The sequence below is a fragment of the Sylvia atricapilla genome, chromosome 9, assembly GCF_009819655.1.
Source record: "Sylvia atricapilla isolate bSylAtr1 chromosome 9, bSylAtr1.pri, whole genome shotgun sequence".
NCBI classification, from domain to species: domain Eukaryota; kingdom Metazoa; phylum Chordata; class Aves; order Passeriformes; family Sylviidae; genus Sylvia; species Sylvia atricapilla.
In genome coordinates this window covers 21,597,244-21,619,369 of record NC_089148.1, presented here as the reverse complement: position 1 = coordinate 21,619,369, position 22,126 = coordinate 21,597,244, and the positions used below count along the sequence as shown (strand labels likewise).

Below are 22,126 nucleotides of genomic sequence, written 5' to 3'. Positions count from 1 at the left end.
ACAAACCTGAAATAGTTTCCTGCTACAGAGGTCCAAAGCATAATTAGCTACATAACCCAGTCTAGTGCAGAATTAACTGAGATATCTGTGAGTTATGTAATAGAGCAGTACCCTTTTTAGTGCAAAAAACAGCTTTTGAAATCATGCTTAATATGGTTAAATATTCATTCTATGGGCACTGTTTTGATTTTTCACAGGAGATCTAAATGAGCTGGCGGAAGTAATCCACCATCATATCCCAGAAGCAAAATTAATTGAAAGCATTGGTCAGGAACTCATTTATCTTTTGCCCAATAAAAACTTTAAACAACGATCTTATGCCAGTCTCTTCAGAGAACTGGAGGAAACATTGGATGACCTGGGACTCAGCAGTTTTGGAGTTTCAGACACACCACTTGAAGAGGTAACAGATTAAAATACCTGCTGACCTCACCATAAGCAATCAAAATGTTTTCTGAGACTATTCCTGTTTTTGAACATTTAATTCCTAATTCCTCATATGTCCTTCAAAATCTAGTCCCATAAGCTGTGACACACTCAGAAAATCTTTGAGAAGGGCCTAGAGAAAGGATCCAACCCTTAATTCATTGTAGCCTTGTGGAGCCTGACCCATTAACCTGAAATGCATCTTTTGTTTGTATCTTTGTTCATTCATTTATTTTTTGAGATATTTTATAAGAGACCTCTGATTGTGTAATAATATGAAGTACTGAAAAGCAATCCAAATTTTCTTCTTTAATATTAAAGGATGATGCATGGTGTTCTAAAACTATTATTGTATTATAACTTGTAACTATTATTGTAACTGCTATTGTAACTATTATTTTCCTAATCAGAAAATATATTTCTCTATGGCAGGTTTTCCTAAAGGCCACAGCAGAAGCTGACCCTGAAATGCAAAAGACAGGTATAGATCCTCAAATCTGTATTTGATTAACTGTTCTTGGGATTGCTTTTTATTCTGAACACTCTGTAAAGAGGAGTTTCAGAACTTTTAGTCTTTTATGTGTTCTTGACAAAATAAATTTGGTCAGCAAATATCTGTTTTTAGGGCCTGATATGATACTTGAAAAAAAGAGATTACGTCAGCAGAAAGACATGTATTTATCTTGGATGAGGTTCTTAACTATGCAAATAAAAGTGGAGTGTTGAGCACCCAATGTCAACAGTTTTAGTAGTTGTATAAAAAGTACTTTGCTGACTATTAGTCCATAAACTACATAGATAATTAAATTGTTCATCCTGAGTAAGAGGAGAGTTAACTTATATGATGTCACTAAATACAACCACAGTGCAACAGTTGTAATTAAAACAATCTGGAGATATGATATATACAGTTGGTAAAACCTCATTAAAACGTCTGTGCTGCTTCATGTATGGAAAATAAAGTATCTTCTCTGATGCTTCTCATCTTAACCTAGGAGATACTCAAGAAAATGGTTCTGCTCTTGGCAAAACTCCTACTGAGAACAAACCAGCTGAACAAACTGTCCTGAAAACTACAGACACTTCTCGAATGGCAGTAGGCAGAGCAGGAGATCGAAATGAAGGCAAAGCGTCCCGACAGTATAAAGGCTTTCAGCTTGTACATCAGCAGATCAAAGCACTGCTCATCAAACGCTTCCACCATGCCTCCCGCAGCTACAAGGACTTCCTAGCACAGGTATTGACTGACTTGTGCTGTTCTTGAGTCTTTCACACAACATTCTCAACACTGTCTTTCCAGGAATGATGGCTCTATAGAAAGCAATAGAGGTGCTGCAAATGAGGAACAGTGCAATTATGATTCCAATTCTTCTGCCTCTTATTTCTTTCTGCCTGGAGTCTACCAATTGCACCAAGTTCATGATTCTATCATTACTAGCCCAGTGTTTTATTTTTAACGTCATACAGTTCTATGACAACCAGAATTTAAGCAAAAGCACTGGAAATTAAATTGTTGATGTTCAGGAGTTAAACTAGACTGGATCTGTGTGCTCCTGCTTTCCTTTATTTATATATATTACGGGGTGTGTGTACAGTGTCACTCTACAACCTTTATATAATAACCTAATGTGAAGTTTTCCTGTTCCCTGAAGGTTGTTCTCCCTGCTAGTTTTGTGTTGCTGTCTCTAGTACTTACTGTCATTATTCCTCCATTTGGAGAATATCCTGCCTTAATATTACATCCTTGGATCTATGGACAACAGTTTACTTTCTTCAGGTAAGAGGAATCACTTAAAGTACATTTATCACACATTCACCTTTTTCTCCCTAGAGTTTAACATCCTGGGGCCCTGTCTTACTGCTTTTTTCTCACTATGTGTGATGTAAGAAAAGATTAACTTCACTGGAATCAGCAGATTTAAAATAGCTTGAAATTGGTGCACATGGAGAATACTGCTGCTAGTATATCTAACAAATAGTCTTTCAAATATCTTTCTAACTTCAGTATTCTCCTCCTCCTACTTGAATTCAGGACCTCAACACTTATAAAGTTACATATCCTGTCTAACAGGAGATCCAGGCCTCACAAATGAAAATGCAGAATATGTTTTTCATCCGATTACTGACTGTGGCAGTGCTGGGAGAATAGCAATGAGGATTCAAGCCTTTTTTGGAGAATGCTGCTACTGGACTTTATCAGAAGTCAGCTTTAGTATTAAGATATAAGAACCATTGCCTGTCAACCATCTCAGAACATGCTGGGTTTTTACATAAATAAATAAAACTATTGAATTATCAGCATTTGGAGGGGGGTAGTTGGTACTGCCATATGGCTGTCCTTCTCTAGTTGCTATGTGTATTACAGTACAGTAGTTTGAAAATATATTTTATAGAGAAATTCCTATCTTATTCCCTTAGCAATGAACGTCCTGGCAATGAGCAAATGGTCTCCCTTACTCATGCTTTCTTGAATAAACCAGGATTTGGAATTCGCTGCATGAAGAATCAGCCTCTTTTGTAAGTTGCTAGCTAATTTCTCTTGAATGAGATCCTAGCAGGGTACTTCTAGTGGAACTTGAGTAGTGAAACAAGAATCAATTGGCTTGACTCTTCACTCACATGTGTTGTTGGCTATATATAATACTTGGTCAAAAAGTAACAAACAAACAAATAGCAAGATAACGCTGCGACTGGATTGGGAATGATTCACAGTGTTCAATATGACTGACTGGAAACCAGCTCGTGTAGCTTGATATTGAGAGTTAAGCAACCTTGAAATTTATGTCAGTAGGTCAGTGACCTCAAGCCTTCTTCTCAGCTATCCTGGCTGAGATCTTCTCAGCTTCCCTGGCACTTTCCATGTCTGAGTCCCTTCAGGCTCCTCCAGTTCGCAGTGATGTATTAGGAAGCAATAACTTCAGCAATCACTCAGATTGTGAAGCAGCAATAGGACTGTGTCCATGATTTGAAATTATTCTCATTCTGAAGTGATGGCGACATTAGAAAAGCTCCAGTTTTTGTTGTCCTACCTGCTTACCCTGCCTGTGAGTCCTGTTTTGGAGCTATTTGTCACTGGCTTGCTATGCTTTGGCCTTTGGTCCCTTTGCTCTGACTCTTTCCCAGCCATGATATCCAGCAGTTTGATCCTTCTGGTTGTCCTTCCTCCTCCCATTCCTCTCCTCTACCAGGTATGGCAGAATCAAAGAGGAAGTTTTAAAAAAGAAAAATACACTGTATGAGAAAGGAAAATGATAGTTTCTTCACAAAGATATATCCAGTACTAATGGATTGAACACATTCCCCTTGTTCCTTCAGTGTCCTGTTTACAAGCTGAAGGCAGTAAACTTGGCAGAAATGTGGGGGGAGACTGTATTTATTCGTGTGTACCAAATACACTAAAATTATTTTCTCATTCAAAACTCACAGGATGAGGGCTGAAGAGGGAATATCTGCTTAGAGCATTGTACTTTTGTGGATTTGTGAGTTCTCATGGGCCATTATCTCTGCACAGCTCAAAGCCCTGTTCCTCTCCACAGGAACTATCCATGCAATAATATGCCAACTGCCTGGAACACACCTGCTGTTCATCCTAACCTAAGCAGCCTCCTGCTGAGCCAAGAGTGGACCCCCGAGAATCCATCACCTTCCTGCAAGTGCAGCACTCACAAGAAACTCACTATGCTGCCAGAATGCCCTGCTGGTGCAGGAGGCCTCCCACCACCACAGGTTGTGTCCTTGTGCCATAAATCTCTGTAGAAAAGTTTCATGGCAAGTGCTGGGAAAGGGACAAGTGTCCAAGTACCTTGCTATACATGGAAGGAGTTGAGTACATTATTTTTCAAGAGAGCAAGACTTGCTGGAATCTGAAATTCAGTTTCAGAGGCATTTGAAAAGCTTGCACATTTAAATAAATTTTCATTACTGTTTTCATTCAGATTGCAAACATTTTGTGTAGAAGAAAATCACAAAAATTTCAACAATTTGTCACATAATTTAAAAAACCCTTTTGCCTCAAAGAACAGTTCTATTTAGAAGAATGCCTTTCTTTAAAGGAGGGAAGGGCAGAAGGGAGAAAGAGGAAAGAAAAAAAGAAAAAGAAGTCCCAATTTAAAAAACTCATAGTGTAGTCATCTCATTAAAATGGAAAAATTGTTATTCAGTGAACCCCAAATTATTAATTTTTACATGTCTTTCAGTTCCATTTCTATCAGAAATGTTCTAAGCTAGCAAAATGAATATATTTATGCATGTGCATGAAAACAAGTAATTTAATAACTGCTGATGCTGATGCTGTATGGAGGAAAACAGAGCTACATTCCCTCCTCTCCTGTCAATGAATGATCTTAGCAGTGCCTCTTATAAAATGTGCTGGCTCTTTTGAAGAGCAAAGGAAAATTACTGCCTGTCAGTGTTTGCATTTAATAAATGTTTTTCGAAGAAGTTAAACAGTATTGCAGCCACCCTCAGAGTAGTAGCTCACTAATTTAATGTCACACCTTGCACACTGTTAATCTTTAATATTCCTGTTTGCGAGGCTGAGCACACTAACAAAATGACTAAAACAGTTCTCATTTTCATAGAATCACAGAATCATTCAGTTTAAAAAACACCTCTAAGATCGAGTCCAGCTGTTAACCCAGCACTGCCGTCTTCACCACTCCATCCCCATGTGCCCCATCTTGACATTTTTGAACACTCCAGGGATGGTGACTATACCACTTGCTGTGACACAATCTCTTGAAAACACTAATTCAGCTTGCTTTGATTTCTCTATCACTGTTCACAAAACAAAGTTGTTTTCAATATCTCTAGAATTCGTGTTTATGAAGAGAAAAAATTGATAGAGGTTATGTACCTTACAGCATCCCAAATAATTTCTGATTTCTTAGTAATCCCTGTCCAACAAAGTTGCATTTTGCTGATTGCATGCTAATGTATTTCAGTGACCTTTAATCTAAAACTTCAATTCCAAGTAAGATGCAATTATTTTTCCTTGTGGGGGTTCTAGTCCTCTAAACAAAATGTGTTTATTATAATATTATCCTGATAATTTTGCAGGATACTATAGTTTTGTATAACTTGTCAGAAAGAAGCAGTTCACTTGAGTCTCCAGGAAAGCCAGTGTGTAAATAATTGTCAATAAAATTATGTTTAGACATAATTACAACATAGACATAGGCAACTCAATTAATGAAGGCACTATGGGGATGTTAGCAGTCCTTCTGTCTAGAATCAGCTGAACATCTCTATTGTGTTTTCTGTGTCATCCAGTACTCTCTGTGGACAAGTACAGGAGCTTCTGGAAAGTTCATTAGACTTATATCCTAGGTCATTATCAGATGATTTCAGGTTGCAAGCTTTGCCACCTGGAGCTGCCCAGGAACCTCTTAAAGTGTATTCTTGGGATAAACCAGTGTATACCTTGGGATAAACTGAGGAGTGTGAGGTCTTGCATTTCACAGCAATCCTGTATTTGTAAAAGACTCAACAAAGTTGCCATGGGGCATCATTTTCATATTTAAAAAAAAAAAAAAAAAAAAAAAAAAGTAAATTTTGTTGAAACTATCTAATGTGCTAGTGAAGGTGAATTTTTTGTATTAATTTTTACCTAAAGTTGCTAAATCATAGAAAACTACCTCTTTTTTTTTTTTTTCTTTTCTTCCCCACTGGGCCCTCAGTGTATTTGAAAAGTTTCCTACTTTCAGATTGAAGGAAAAGCCTTGAGCAACCCTGACCTTTGTCGCAAATATCTGTTTCAAAGTGACATGCAACTGTTTTGTGTCATGCATCACAAACATATTGATTTTCTATAAAGTCTTAGTAAAGTAAGGATGTTTAGGATAGAAATGACATTTGAGGGATTGACCCACTCTCTTTCAGTGATACTATGAACCTGAGCATTTTCTCTGAACCATAACTATTTTTTCTCTTTTCCTGACAAACACTTAATAGCTTAAGACACTCTAAACTTTATTGTGATTGATTAGGTTTTTATTTCTTGCCAGAGAGTGCAGCGCAGCACAGAAATTCTTCAAGATCTGACCCGCAGAAATGTTTCAGATTTTCTGGTGAAAACATATCCCACTTTGATAAAAGGAAGGTAGGGATGAATCTCTATTTCTTTTTCACTTGTGGTATTTTGTGCCTCGTGGTGAAATTTTCATTTAATAATGACATAACACCTGATTTGCTACAGTATTCTGTAGTTTTGAGCACCATATCCATATTTCTGATATAAGGCTAGAAGAGGCTGATTTTAGAGGAGTTAAATATTTTCAATTATAACTATTTATATAATAGGCACTCCTTTATAGGCAGAGCTAAGTGTCAGTGCTGATGGAATGCCGTGCTAATGGTGACAAAAATGGTGCCTCTGCACAGCATTGGGGAACTGCCTTGCAGAGATACTGCTTTGTCTCCCTGAAGAACTATAGCCACGCTAACGCTAACGTGACCATCTTCCTGAGTTAATTATCACTTGCTTCCCAGAAGTGCTAAAGAGCAGCCAAAGGACAATGTTACACAGATACATCCATCCTGCTGAAAGCTCTTCAGCTGGCCTATGTGTTGAGTGTGGTAATCAGCTGTGCAGTGTCCATTACCTATTATTATCTCTGATTCAGGCCTTGCTACTTTTCAGTTCCCAGCAGAGTTCTTGAAATTCTCTTTATATTAGCTACGTTCTGACTGCTTCTGACTGATTCCCCTTAGCATGTGTCATAATTGCTTTAGATGCATCTTTTTAAATCAATTAATTATGGATTAGAATAGCCCAGTATGTGTCACTTTAGGAATCTTGCTTATCTCTGCATGAATCGGAGATGAATCATGTCAGAAAACAAAAAGCCAAAAACACATTGCAAGGAATGCCAAAAGTCCTGCCAATCCCACAATTCAAAGTAATAACCAGAAGACTGGAAGTCTGCAAAGTATAGGAATTCAACTTGAATTTTTATTTAAGCCTGATGTATCATTGACTTTGGTTCTGTGCATTAAGAGGGGATTGTCTTTGTCTGTTTCAGCTTGAAGAGTAAATACTGGGTCAATGAGCAGAGGTAAGAAACCAATTCACAGATTAAGGTAGTAAATAAAGGAACAATGTATTTCTGTTTAACCAGGGAGCCTCACAATGTTTCTGCAAATGGACAAGGGGAATTACATCAGACAGCATAGAACAAAGAGATGGCTTCATTGTGAAATAGGCTGGGGATCAGGTAGGGTCTTATAAAGACGAGGGGTTATATTCATTTGAACTCCCCACAGGAGATGAAAGCAAGAGGCTCACAATGAAACAATCAGAGTTTTATTACCTACTGGAGTCAAACCAATGAGAATTGTGTGGTGAAAAGGTTTGTCGCAGTAGCACAGTATATTGTAATACTGCTGTGACACAGCTCTTTCAGTGCTGCAGAAAAAATATAAACCCTCCAAAAAACCTGAGTGGGATGAAACCTAGACACCAGCCTATCAAATACAGAAGTAACAACCACAATTCCTCATGCCTGCTCTGTACATGTGCAGTAGTTATTAGCCATATTGCACTAGTTCTCTCCTTTAGGTAGAGACAACAGCTAAACCAGTGTGTGATGTCTACACTGCAGTTACTGAAAGCTTAGAAAGATGACTGGTTAGCCTGAAGCACATACTCATTTCTCAGCAGCAGTAGGAGTTCACTTCAAAGATAGCAGCTGGATGACTGCTTTTCTTCAGGGAATGTCTGCTTGTTCGTGTGCAAGCATTGCTGCCTATGGGATTAGGCTTCAGTTCATCTTGTATTTACCATTATGGAGCATTGGCTGGTACTGACATTGGTGAATACCTGCTCTTCTCAGAGCATCTGAAATTTTTACTGATGTCTATGGTATTCTTAGTCTTCCATGTTGTCTAAACCATTATATAGTAATTATCTCGATTTAAAGATTCTGTTCTGTAGAAATCACTGTTTTCTCCAAATCTTCTCTCTAAATCATTTTCTCAGGATCCTGACATAAACCTCTCAGAAAATGAGAGAGCTTCTATTATTTGTAAGCCCTAAAAAGCCCTAATACAACTTGTTAGAAAAAGAGTCAAAATTGTTATACATGGAATATTTGATGTATAGAAATTAAACTTGCATTAAGTGGGTTTTTAGTATTTCCATTAATGTACAGTTATGGGTGTGTGGTATGAGTTATTGATGATATTTTTCTCATTACTAGATATGGAGGAATTTCTATAGGAGGAAGGCTTCCAGTCCTTCATGTTTCTGGAGATCAAATCGTCAATTTTTTAAGTGATCTTGGCCGAATGATGAATGTGACAGGAGTAAGCAAGATTTTTAATTTTGTTTGTTTGGTTTTTGACCCCTTATTAAAGCATGGTTACTTGCAGCATTAGATTTCATTTAGAGGGCTGACCTTTAGCTTTTTCTTTTTTGTTTTAGGGACAAACTTCACTGGCTGCTGCTAAAGAGATCCCTAATTTCCTTAAATACATGGAAACTGAAGATAATATTAAGGTATTGCTGGAATAAGTCTGCTAATTCATAGTCTTTCTGGACATAGACTTCAAATTATGAGAATATTGCTGGTGATATTCCCAGATGCAAGAAGAGCTGAAATGCTATACTTTAGAAATAACTTGGTATTAAGACTGTATCCCATACTACAGGTAATCCTTATTCATAGTATTTCAAATGTGAGATTTTTTTAAAATCATTTTCTTAGTACTACTTGCTGTCCTAAATACTTTGAGTAATACACTAAATCTTAAAATGTCCTTCTATAAAATCCCCTGACAGTAGTTGTCCAGTGCTTTTAAAAGCATAGTATGTGAGCTCCTCCTGCAGGGCTGTGCCTGGGAACCATGAATTCCTGGTGCTGGATTCACCCCTGCTGACAGTGCCCACCAAAGTAGATAAAAGTCAGCCAAATTTTCTTCTGTAGCTCAGTGAAGGCTATTTAAATTGATTTCTGACTCTTTTAGGTGTGGTTTAACAATAAAGGCTGGCATGCTATGGTTAGTTTCCTCAATGTAGCCAATAATGCAATCCTCAGAGCTAATCTGAGGACTGGCCAAGACCCTGAGGAACATGGGATCACTGCTATAAACCATCCTCTGAACCTCACCAAGGAGCAACTCTCTGAAGTCACTGTGTAAGTCTGTTTGTGCTCTATTTCTGGCTTTTACCCTCTCTCTCCTAGCAGCTTGCAACTTTCAGCATGCTCACTCTGAGGAGAAAGAGTTCAATTGACAGAAGGGAGGCCCTTCCTTGAAGTTTTATTCTAAACAAGAATCTATTCATGTCTCATTATATTCCCATAAGAGTTTGTTCCCATCCCACATAGGAACTATGACCATTGGATATACATTATTCCATGTTTCTGTTGATTCCCAAGCGCAAAGATTCTGCAATTTTTGTTAATGCTCCAAATCCAATACATGTACTTCTGAAATAAAACATGTAATGAAAAATGGAATGAGAATTTATCTTTGATTTGCTTCTGGTCAAGTAGTTGACACCTCACTCTCTTGGTGCCAAGGACAGCATGCAGGTGGATTTTCAATGGCATCTAGTAGGATTGGTGTATTCCCAAATTCAAAAGTCATAATTTCTTGAAAAATACATTAAAAGACAAGATTTTCCTCTCTCCTATTAAGTTCATAATTCATTGAAACCAAAAACTTTGCATTATAGTACAGAGACAAAATCTGTGCTTCATCTCACTGTCTCCAACCTGCCTTTTTAAGTTTCTATTCCCTGCTTCCAGAGCATTTTGGCTACTGTGCCTAAATGTCTAGTTTGAGATGTCACACACAGGAAAGGCTGGTCAAACTGAGATAGATAAAGCAAGTAAAAGATCAGGGAATGATGCTGTATTTGTTAGCTACAGTCCTCAAAGCAACTCGGAAAAATATACTAGCACACTTTGAAACTGGAGAAGTCTTCTACTTAAAAACCAGCCTTGCTACTTCTAGATCTTAAAGCACCCTCCAGAGTCCCCAAATGCTAATACAGTGTTGCATTGCATCCATTCCCTTGTTCACAGTCCCTTCTTGTGCTCTGTTGTAGACTGACCACTTCAGTGGATGCTGTTGTTGCCATCTGTGTGATTTTTGCCATGTCCTTTATACCAGCCAGTTTTGTTTTATACCTGATTCAAGAACATGTAACAAAAGCCAAACATCTCCAGTTTGTCAGTGGTGTGAGCCCTCTTACCTATTGGCTAACAAACTTCATGTGGGACTTAGTAAGTAACTGCTGCTGTGATTGACAGCCTCTGATTATCCTGGGTGTGCATGAACTGAGGGCAAATCAGTGAATCAAGTGAAGGTGATTCCAAGCATTGCAAAGCATTCATTTCTCTTAAGTGTTTCTCAGAGACCATGCTAAGGATCTGGCCTCTAAACTAATTACAGATGTAGAAATTAATTCAGGTGCACAACTCAGTCAAATACTAAAGCTGTATTTTTTTTTATAGTCTTAGGATTTCTAGCCCTTACAACTGAATATATAAGGAAGTACAACTTAATACAGCAGGGAAAAGCCTCATTGCCTGGTGCTAGTTGCCCCTGTCGTCTAGAAGGCCCAAAATATATTTCAAGATCTTCAAGAAACCTATGTGGGGAAGATTCACAGCCTGCTGGAACAGTAGCTATAGGCCTGACAAAATACTCTATGGTGTCTAAAATTACATATTCATTTTGGACACTGTATCAAGTCACTGTGTTATTCCAAAAAAATTTACACCACAGGTGCAGACTTGCTTAGACACGGCTCAGCTTCCCTCCAGCCACTTTGTCATAAAAGTGAAAATTCTTTGGCTGGCTGAGGCAAAGCAAGAATTGGTTCTCTGGCCATGCCTTTGCAACCAAGAAAGCAGCCAAGGAATTATACAATAAGAAAAGCATGAACATGGAATTTAAAAATTAAAAGGAAAAGAAAATCAATATTTAAAAAGCCCAAAACTCTTTAGGATTTGAAAGGTGTACTCTCAGGAGAAGAAAAAGCAAAGCAGTATTTTATTAAATGAGGAAAAACAAGCAGGTCCCAGAGTTCTTGTTCTCTGCTGTTCACAGCAGCTTCCTTGACAGGAATTCTGCTTGGCTGTTGCCCTTGACAGCATGATGCAAAGGCATTAAGTGGTGTTAGCAGTTCTGTGAAATGCTACCTTTCATTCTGCATGGGGAATCCCATGCGTTGCAGTACAGTAGTGCTACTAATACTGAACAGAGAAACCAAGCAATGGCCAGCATACTGACTTTAGCCTCTTCCCAGGAATTTGACTCTCTCTTCCATTCTACAGAGCCTTTGTTTGCATCACCAGAAACTGCACCTCCCTTGCAGACCCATCCATGGCTGCTTTTTGTGGGCAGCCTGGCAGTTGGACTATATAATAGATAATAATAGATTCACAAACCATAGCCTAAGAAACAACAATATATGTTGTCTTTTTGATGAACAGTTTGATAAAAGATGTCTTAGAAAAACATTGAGCGTTGCCAGCGACCTGTTGATCCAAAAAATTTGGTGTGACTAGTCTAACTCGAATTCTGATGTTCCTCAATATAAATTCCTTCTGGAACGATGTGTAGGAACTGCATATGTTTGCAGTTCTTCTCAGGTCTCACACACTGATCTTCCCCCTCTGCTGTGGCAGGTGAATTATGCACTGAGTGCTGGGATGGTTGTGGCTATATTTGCTGGATTCAACAAGAAAGCCTACACTTCCCCGACCAATCTCCCTGTGTTCATTGCCTTGCTGCTCCTGTATGGGTGAGTGTTCAAGGTTATGGCTGCAGGTGGGCCCTGTAATTCACATGGAAATGATTTCATGTTACTGAGCTTGGTACTTAGTGGAACCCAGGTTTGAAAAATAGACCTGGGGGGGATCCAAAACAGGTCAGAACTAGATTCTTCTATGGGATATTTACATACTCTGTCTGGCTACATGCTACAAAAGAGATTCTTTTGTCATTGCCTGCCTTGCATTTTTAAGCATTAAATGTGACCCATACAGGAAAATATATTTGTTCAGTTTATTGATTTCTTCCTAGTAGATTGTGTAGGAATTTAGTGGTTGTTCATTTGCCACATTCATAGTCAATACTAAAGTATCTTTCAGCATTCAAAATATCTTTGTTGCTTCTTCTTGGTGTACAATTCACTGAAATGTGCGAAGATACCTGGGGTGATAGCAACCTTGCTAGCATTAAGTTTTCTCAATTTTAGCATTTTAATAGCAAAACAAACAAACAAACCCAAACAAAACCCCAACTAAGCAGAAAAAAATCTTATGTACTAACCAGGGAGAAAATACTATGGTGGGTTACTGGTTGGTTACACAATTTTGTTTTACTTGGGATGGGAAGAAAGCTTAATTTGAGTTTTCTTTAGGCCAACTGACATGAGAGTACTGAAAAGTTCTCATAGTTTTTTCTATTTCTTGCATGCAGATGGGCAGTAATTCCCATGATGTACCCTGCTTCCTCTTTCTTCAGTATCCCCAGCACTGCTTATGTCGCGTTGTCTTGTATTAATCTCTTTGTGGGAATCAACAGCAGTGCCATTACATTCATCCTGGAATTATTTGAAAATAATCCAGTAAGTAAGGTTTTGTAATTTTGCAGGATGCCAGGCATCCTCCAAAGCCTCTCTATGTGCTGAGCATGACTGCATATGGTCTGGGATGTCCCTTGAGTCAGTTGGGGCCAGCTGTCCCCGCTGTGTGCCTCCCAATTCCTTGTCCACTCCCAGCTCCTTGCTAGGGGGTATGGTAAGGCACAGAAAAGGCCTTGTCTCTGCAAGTACTGCTCAGAAATAGCTAAAGCATCCCTGTTGTGTTACTAACCCTGTTTTCAGTGCAAATACAAAATAGCCCATAGCAGCTTTACATATTACCACTAGAATTACATTACCTCTGCTGCATTGGGAAATACTTCATTACAAAAACTAATGTTTTCTCCCCATTGCCAGTTTTTCACAAGCACCTTATATGATGCAGTGTATGCCAGGATTCTGCTGTTTGTGTTTTATGTTGCTTTGAGTGTAACCTGATAAATACTTTGTTTTCTCTGTTTTAAGAACACAGAACATCCAGTTTCTCTGACATCACAAAGAACTTGCTTTGCTATGTTTTCTTGAACAGGTCTGGTTTAAACAGCTTATATTGTTTCCATTTCTTACAGTCTTTGCTGAAGTTTAATAAAACATTGAAAAATGTGCTACTTGTCCTGCCACATTTTTGCTTGGGCCGTGGACTCATCGACTTGGCCATGAGCCAAGCTGTGACTGAAGTATATGCAAGGTTTGGTAGGTAAAGCCAATAAGAAACAGGTTATGGCAGTGTCACATGTCCTGACCTTGGATTAGATGTTTGGAAGGATTAACTCAGAAAAGTAGTAAATGTTTCTAAAATTCTCGTCTCTTCCATCATCAGATGGATGAGGAGTATGAAAGTTCACCCTCTCTGAAGGGATCACTTCTGATGATAGTGCTTCCAGAACTCTACAGCCCAACCAGTAGTCTGCATTGGAAATGAACCCATTTGTTCAGTGTCAGACTTTGATGTCTTTTCATCCTTTGTTTGGAAGATCTTAAGTCATTACAGGAGGACTTATTTTTTAATTTCATTTGAATACCTCAATTAATGTTTAAAGTTACTGTTGTTCTTCAAATGCATTCTCTAGAGATATAACTGTCTTTGATATCAGACAACTTATTAAAAGAATAATAATAATACAGCAGAAGTCATCTGTTTTTATTCAGAAAACGTGTGTCTTTTCACATATTCCATGCAAGTTTCAGGTAATGATATCCAAATCAGTGCATATTCAGAGAGATTATTTTTACTCCATGCTGCAGCTGAACTTGAAAGGCATTTTGTTAAGAATGTTTATAAGACTGGAAAAAATTAAAACCATTGCCTAATCATGAGCAAATAAAGTACAGTAATTCATTATGATTATGCTTTTTGTTCTGAGGAGTAGTGGGGATTTTCAGCAGTATTTCATCTTCCTTTCTGGTGCTGTTTCTCCAAAGGTGAGGAGCATGTTTCTGATCCCTTTCAGTGGGACTTTGTTGGAAAGAACCTGGTTGCCATGGCTCTTCAAGGAGTTGTGTTCTTCTTTCTGAATCTCTTTATGCAGCACCGTTTCTTCTCCACAAGATGGTATGTCTAAAAGTTCTATTAATGTTCTTTTATTAAAAGGATGAATATCTTTGTCATTCTCTATGTTCCTCTTTTCTTCTTTCATTCTTAATTTTTCTCTAAATTTGTAGCCTTTTTGTTTTCTATTTACTTACCTGATCTTATCTTAATTTATTGATAACTTGATTCAAGAAAGCATTTACAAATATGCATTATCTTAAGAGGATACAAGAATACTTTATTAAAGAAATTAGTTTTCTTGAATTAAGATTTTAATTTTTTTTTTTTTTTTTAGTTTAAGACACTGTATCGTGAGATTATAAAATTACCTGGAAAGTCTATAGTGTCCTCAGTACCAGTCAGGCTAGGTACTGGCTAGTTTTATGAGGTACTAGCCTGACATGCCAAGGCAGCAATTCTAGTCTGTAGCACAAGACAGCTGTATCCTGGACACTATGTGAACTTCCCCTCTCTGCTTTACAAGTGTGCCTCTCCCTTGATGAAAACAGCTACCTACCATCTGTGAGTGGGTCATTCACTCCTGTTCAAGATTGCCAACAACTGATTTGTGCAATTATAATACTGTCTTGCTGAGAGATCTACTGAAAACTTCTAAAGACCATAATTTGGTACTAAGAGTAGCCAAATAGTGAAAGCTGTGGTTAAGAGGCTGATTATTGTCGTATCATTGACTGACAAGGTATGTTCCTTTGAACAAGTCATTTCCTCCTTTTTTTTAGTATCTAGAGATTAACTTTAAAGGTCAGGGCTTCTCCCAACAGCAGGAATACTGCAGCTAATGTCACATTGTGGATTACAACCCCACTGCTTCCACCAGTCACATTTTTGGCAGCAGATTAGCCATTGTTCTGAGGAGTAGTGGGGGTTTCACATTGTTATTCTAACTGAACACAGGGCAACTCAGTGTCTTGGGTTCTTCCAGGTTTGCTGAGACTGCCATGTCACCTATTATTAATGAAGACGAGGATGTTGCAGAAGAAAGAAAAAGAATTATGAATGGAGGCAACAAAACTGATATCTTACAATTACAAGAACTGACCAAGGTAATATTTTGAGAAGTATGAAAAAAATATCCTGTCTCAGTTCTAAAGTTGCCTCATCCCAATAGCATTAAACTAAACTAAAAATTAAGATGATTTTCATTTCTGTAGATGTCTTGAAATAGGAACTTTCCTTTTTTTTCCCCTCCCCCATCAATATAGATTTATGCAGGTCGACGCAAGCCTGCAGTGGACAGACTCTGTGTTGGCATCCGTCCCGGAGAGGTAGGTTGTTCAATAACACTGGATTACATTCCATAGATCAGTTCAGATTTTATGCCCCTGCTGATTTGCAAGTTGGAAATATTAAAGAATATGATAAATTTTGCAATTTAGTGCTTTGGCCTTTTGGGAGTGAATGGCGCTGGTAAAACAACAACATTCAAAATGCTGACTGGAGATACTGATGTGACATCTGGAGATGCTGTAGTGGCTGGCAATAGGTAAGTACCCTAAAAAACACCCTGTGACAGTCCATTTGCCAGCATAGAACTGTCCAGACCACACTCTCAATGATCCAGCAGCTCTATGGCACTGAGATCACAGCTAACACACAATTGCACTTGATACCTTTAACACTTGTAAAATCTGTGGGTAAGTTGTAGTAATGCTAGCAATGGGACAAGGCAATCATATCTAATGGCAAGAGCTCCCAAACCTAAGATAGCCCAACTGAGTGCTTTGATCTGAGCTTTGGGACTTTTCTCTAGCTGTTTCTAGCATCTTTGTTTACACAGTGCTGGCATAATGTCATAAGTTATTACAGTGTGATCTGGTATGCACTTAATGTTGGTTTAAGGTTGTGTGCCTTGGTTTGTTAGGTGTAGTTGGGATTTGATTCTTTGCCCATTGATGTGATTTGAACAATAACTCTTTTGTTGCCAGGATATGGTCCTGGGCACCCTGTTCTAGGTGACTCTGCCTGAGCAGGCTCAGTGGACAAGAAAACTTCCAGAGCCCCCTTCCAGCCACACCCATTCCATGATTTTGTACTTTTCCTACTACCACTGAAGTGTTAGCTTTGTGTCCTGTCTGTCTGTTGCTAGTGACCATATCTGATCTGAAATAACTGCTTCTTTTCTTCTACATATAAACACTGTTTTCAAAAAGAAGTAAACCTGAGTGGCTGCTTAAAGAACTTCTCATTAAGTTAGTCTATACTTCAACAAGAAAATGAGTGAGGGGAAATAGGCTTACACTCTTAATTAGGACTGAGCTGGCTTAAGACAAGAATATACTCCTTGCTCTTACATACAGACAGATATTTTCATAGGATGTTTTATCAGGAAGAATTAATTCTCTTAAAAGAGTTGTTGCCCCAGAAAATAAGGATTTTTTTCAAACTGTTCTTCTCTGTCTTCAGAGCTAGTATTACAGAACTACAACTCTTTTCTTTGTTTCTCCAGTATATTGACCCACATTAGAAATGTCCATCAAAACATGGGATACTGCCCTCAGTTTGATGCCATTGATGACCTTCTCACAGGAAGAGAACACCTCTATTTATATGCACGCTTGAGGGGGGTTCCAGCAGAGGAAATCAAGAGGGTAAAGTAGTCTTGCTTTTGATAGTTACAGTAATATTTGTGATGATTTGTGCTCTTAACATGTCAAGGGCCAGAATTTCCAAGGTGGACTTGTTATTCTGTGTATTGAAGTCCTGGGAGTGGTTCCTGTCATGTGGACAGTTAAGTAACAAGACCACACTATCAAATGCAGGTTCCCAGGCATAAATGGCAGTTGCAAATCTGTGGCCCCAACAATGGAAGGCTAGAGATTCAATTCCTTTTGCTCAGAATGGCACTGGTTGCTGTTTTGCTCTTGCCTTTAGAGTTGTGTATGTATGGGAAAGAAAACATGAGGAAGATTCCAGAAGAAAATAATTTAAATTCTTGCTCAGATAGAAGTCTACAACTGAGGCTGCTCTATGGCTTTCCCTCATGTAGTTAGAATGCCCCTCATCATCATCATAAATATTTTGTACTTCCCTGGCCCAGTTCTAAAATGAATGTGCTAAAACTGTCATGTTTCTACCAGAAGAGGGATGTATCAGCAATCCTGTCTGTTCTGCATTAGCTGCTGTGTGAAACAGATGGTCTTTCTCACAGGTTGCTGAATGGGGCATCCAGAAGCTGGGACTTCCCATGTACGCAGACCACCTGGCAGGGACCTACAGTGGTGGCAACAAGCGCAAGCTCTCCACTGCCATTGCCCTGATAGGCTGCCCACCACTCGTCTTGCTAGTAAGTGTCATGGAAACACAGCCCTGGGTAGTTCAATATAACATCTCATAACAGTACATGCTAAAGAGATAGAAAGTCCTTGCAAGCTCCTTTCTGCCCTCAATTTACAGCTATTTCTGCATAATTTTGAGTTAATTTCAGGCATGGTCTAGGAGGTGTAACTATGTTTTCCAAAGGTCCCAAGTGATTACAAAAGAAATCTCTTTTAAAAAGAATGTGTTGAGATAAAATCTATAATCCAGAAAAATCTGGATTTAAACTGTTTAGTTTCAGTCTGCCTTTTCTTGTCAGAGTGTAGCTACTGATGTAAAAGATGATCTTCCAACATATACACCTAGCTGCTTTATCCAGCAGAATAGAGGAAGATACTCCTCTTTTCCAGCCTTTAATATCTTTCAGATAAATTATACAGATCTATACTAAACTATACAAATGTTGAAATGTGGTTTTTGCCAAATAAAATATGTGATCAGATAATTGCATATCTAAAGGGAAATTCTACATGAAATTACTACAGAAATTCTTTATTTAGACTATATTCTACCACCTTAATTTGTATGTCTATGACTTTTAGACACAGTCACTTCTACTTCATTAAGTCTATGAAGCGTTCTAAAAAATTTTAGTAGCCTGGTTCCTTGTACCATTTAATGTGCCTTTACATGTATTCTGTGTGTAGCAACCAGTCAGATAAAATGTTTTCTCATAATTTCTTCAGGCAAGATGTTCAATGAAAATTTTTCTATACTAATTTTGTTTACATTTTTTGTTACTTACTGGGTCACGTGATTTATGTAGGATCAAATCATTAGGTGGTGTAAATCAGAGTGACTTCACTAGTTTTTTGGATTGATCAATGTCTTATGTTTATGCAAGTAAGACAACCTGGTGAGAGCGCACTGTTGCCCAGAAAAGGCACTCCCTTCCCTGTAGCTGTGCCCTACACAGACAGCACTGTACTCTTACCTGCAGTCCATGTACTTGTTTCATTACTGCTTTGCGCCAAGAAGTCCATTGGTACCCACCCACTCCTACACTTCTCAAGGTCTGTGTGCTTTCTTAAGGCACAGATTACTTTTAGAATTAAAAGAGGAGCAATTACATGCTACGGTCCAAAAAATGACTTGATTCTAAATAGATTTTCCCTGTTTTATCTGACTCTGATTGCCTTAACATTTCCCTTACAGGATGAACCAACTACTGGGATGGACCCTCAGTCCCGGCGCCTCCTGTGGGACTCAATTGTTGGTGTGCTCAGGGACAGGCGAGCGGTGGTTCTAACCTCACACAGGTAAAAACAGTTAGGATTCGGAATCCAAAAGCAGCTGAAGTACATGTGTTGGCTTTTATCTCAAATATCTGTTCTCTGTTTTGAAAGTATGGAAGAATGTGAAGCCCTCTGTACACGTTTAGCCATCATGGTACAAGGTACCTTCAAATGCCTAGGCACAATTCAGGAGCTAAAATACAAGTAAGTAGAATATTTTTATCAGGGTTTTTAATGGGAAAATTCAGTGTATGTGACATGCACTATTGCTAATACAAGCAATTCAATGTTTAACCAGACCTATTTCTGGATGCAGCTCTGTTGTATATTAGACAATCTGACCAGATCTCCTTCCAACTCTGTTATGCTACATACCACTTCTTCAGGGCAAATATAGGGTTTCCTACAAAGATGGATCTAATGCAGTATCTTTCAGATACTGTTATTTTTTTCATAGCTGCAGAAAACTAATTTTCTTCCTGAATAATGAAACAACCTCTTCACCCCGATCCTAAATCCACATGTCCTTCCCAGGTTTGGAGATGGCTACATTGTCACTCTGAAAATCAAAGCTCCAAAGTCTGGGCTGCCTCCAGATCCTGCTCCTGCTGAGAAATTCATAAGAATCAACTTCCCAGGGAGTTTACAGAGAGAGAAACACTACAACATGCTGCAGTATCAGATTTGCTCTTCTTCTCTGGCTAAGATTTTTCGATTAATAATCTCCAATAAGGAAAATTTGCATATTGAAGAATATTCTGTGTCTCAAACAACATTAGATCAGGTGAGTTAAAAGCAAAACATCCATGGGAAGGCCTGTCTGGTGAGAAATAGGCAACATAAGGGGATGTATCCAAACAACTGAAGGACCAAATTGTTTAGAGAATTATCTCACACATTTTTCTCAGGCAAGATTCCCAGGTCTCTCATCATAGAGGGTGTATCAGTATGAATCAGGAACTTATTCCTTGTGTAAATAGGTGCCATGTGAAAGCTGGTAAGACAGCATTTCCCAGATGACAGAATTCACACATCCCATTCCTACAGGAGCAGCAGTCAGAGAAAAGTCAGCAATTTGGAATGAGACTGAGCTGAGGGTAGCATTTTATTTTAAATAAGAGGTTTGGACTGTGTTTTGTCAAAGATAATGTGAAAAGCGATTACACACACAAAACCTGGAAAGTCCACTGGGGGTTTTGAAAACACCCACTTGCTAGAGGGTATTGGCCCCATGTGTCTGCTTTCCTAAGTAACAAAGGGTCCATATAGGTAAGCTGGTTTTGGTGGGATTGCTAGAGAGGCACTCCTGGCTGCCTTTCAGCTTCCTACTAAAATATTCTGTCTCCTCTTTCCTATCACAACCAAACTCATGCTGTGCAAACCATGCAAACCTGGCTGAAGCCATCTCCTCCTTCAGAAAAAGTAGGATTTTACTTGCAAGCAAGTACATCCAAAGGAAGGAACTTGCAAGGAAGTTTATCAAAATAAATGAGGAACTCATGATCTTGGCTGATAACGCAGTGTCTCAGTTCAGTTGATGACTGTGGATTCCCCCCTCTGTCTGTTTCCTGCAGAGAAGTCAGTCCACTAAATCATCTCAGTTGAAGATATGGTGACATTTTCTGCTTTCCTCACACAGGTTTTTGTGAACTTTGCTAAACAGCAGATGGAGGATGAGGAAATTCCTTTGCATCCGCGTGCAGCTGGAGCCAGCCGAGAAGCCAGGGTGTCCCCAGCTCTGCATCAGCAGGCAGTTGCATAGAGTGCTCCTTCAGTCTCCAGGCTTAGTGTTTGCACAGTGCAAACATGTGCCATACCAGAGCAGAGCAAGGGTAAAACAAAGGTTTGCACACTCAGTATTACACTGATTTTTTGCACTTTTTTGAGCACTGTGCTCTCAACAACAACAGCCCTAACAAAAGCCAACATCTACTGCTCTACCAGTAACACTACATGCTAACAGTGTCAAAGGAAAGGCAGGTCCTTGCTATAGAATAAAATCTTCCTTTTACTCCATTATAAGATACAAGTAATCTCATTCCTCCTTGTTGGCATATAAATAACATCAGACATGGATTCTCTATTTGGTACTTTCAGGCTGGCAGGTTTTTTTTGTTTAACCCTTATGTCAACTGCTACCAGTCAGCAGACAGGTCCTGAAGCTGAGAGCATTGCCCAGCTTAGAATGAGATTCCTGCCATGCTGAGTGCACAGGAGTATCAAGGTCATAACAGTGCTGGCTGATGGGGCTAGTCCTGGGAGATTGCTTCTCTGTCTCACCAGGCTGCCAGTGAAAACAGACGGTTCTCTCAGCAAGAATGAAAAGAATTAATTCAGAGCTCAGACCCAGACAAGAAACTTGCTTTTTTATAAAAAATTAATTAAAATTATCTCATGCTCATCTTCAAGTTGCCTCAAATAGAGGCCAAATGTCAAAATGGAGATTAAAAAGAAAGAGAGTATGTCCAAATTTGCCAAAAGTTTTTGTTTTTTTGCAGAGATGTGGAAAGATCTCTTTGTTACTAAACGAGACCAAATTTTTCTTCTTTCCTGTGACTGGACATTAAGTGGGTATAAAGTGTGAATAGGGTATCATGCTTTCTGCCTCCTCAGAAGGAAAATTTCAACCTGCTTGTACACCACACTGCACTCAGTGGGAAACCATTTGACATTTAGCTCTTTTTTCTGGTTCACAGCTTAATTAGCAGAAAAACAATACTGAAAACAAATTCATAATGATGTATTGCTTCAGTTATCTATCAGACCTAATAATTTCTAAGAAATCTTCTCTAAGATATGTTATACAGAATTAAAATCTGGGTCATGTATTTTTGCTTTGAAAGATATTTTTCTTCAATTGATGTAGATTTTTTTTATAAGAACACTGTTGCTTTATACTATACAAAATATTATGAAACTTCAGCTACCAGCTGTAGCCTTCTCTTTTTGCCATAATCATTTCAACTGGTTTTAAAATAGAATTTATTGCATATTTCACCC

General features: G+C 38.6%; 1 protein-coding gene across 1 annotated transcript in view; it reads left to right on the top strand.

The window, feature by feature from the left end:
- ABCA4 (ATP binding cassette subfamily A member 4) overlaps positions 1–22,120 on the top strand; it is a 64,339-nt gene extending 42,219 nt beyond the window's left edge. The window contains exons 25-49 of the mRNA XM_066325227.1: positions 198–403; positions 859–907; positions 1,422–1,663; positions 2,079–2,203; positions 2,845–2,943; positions 3,963–4,152; positions 6,432–6,526; positions 7,449–7,481; positions 8,625–8,730; positions 8,849–8,923; positions 9,391–9,560; positions 10,478–10,655; positions 12,066–12,181; positions 12,862–13,009; positions 13,594–13,717; positions 14,447–14,576; positions 15,499–15,619; positions 15,779–15,841; positions 15,953–16,059; positions 17,023–17,164; positions 17,725–17,859; positions 19,047–19,150; positions 19,238–19,330; positions 19,661–19,910; positions 20,766–22,120. Of these exons, the coding sequence (XP_066181324.1) occupies positions 198–403; positions 859–907; positions 1,422–1,663; positions 2,079–2,203; positions 2,845–2,943; positions 3,963–4,152; positions 6,432–6,526; positions 7,449–7,481; positions 8,625–8,730; positions 8,849–8,923; positions 9,391–9,560; positions 10,478–10,655; positions 12,066–12,181; positions 12,862–13,009; positions 13,594–13,717; positions 14,447–14,576; positions 15,499–15,619; positions 15,779–15,841; positions 15,953–16,059; positions 17,023–17,164; positions 17,725–17,859; positions 19,047–19,150; positions 19,238–19,330; positions 19,661–19,910; positions 20,766–20,888 (3,224 nt within the window). The 3' untranslated portion in view covers positions 20,889–22,120. The remainder of the gene's footprint in view (positions 1–197; positions 404–858; positions 908–1,421; positions 1,664–2,078; positions 2,204–2,844; positions 2,944–3,962; positions 4,153–6,431; positions 6,527–7,448; positions 7,482–8,624; positions 8,731–8,848; positions 8,924–9,390; positions 9,561–10,477; positions 10,656–12,065; positions 12,182–12,861; positions 13,010–13,593; positions 13,718–14,446; positions 14,577–15,498; positions 15,620–15,778; positions 15,842–15,952; positions 16,060–17,022; positions 17,165–17,724; positions 17,860–19,046; positions 19,151–19,237; positions 19,331–19,660; positions 19,911–20,765) is intronic.
- Positions 22,121–22,126: the final 6 nt, after the last annotated feature.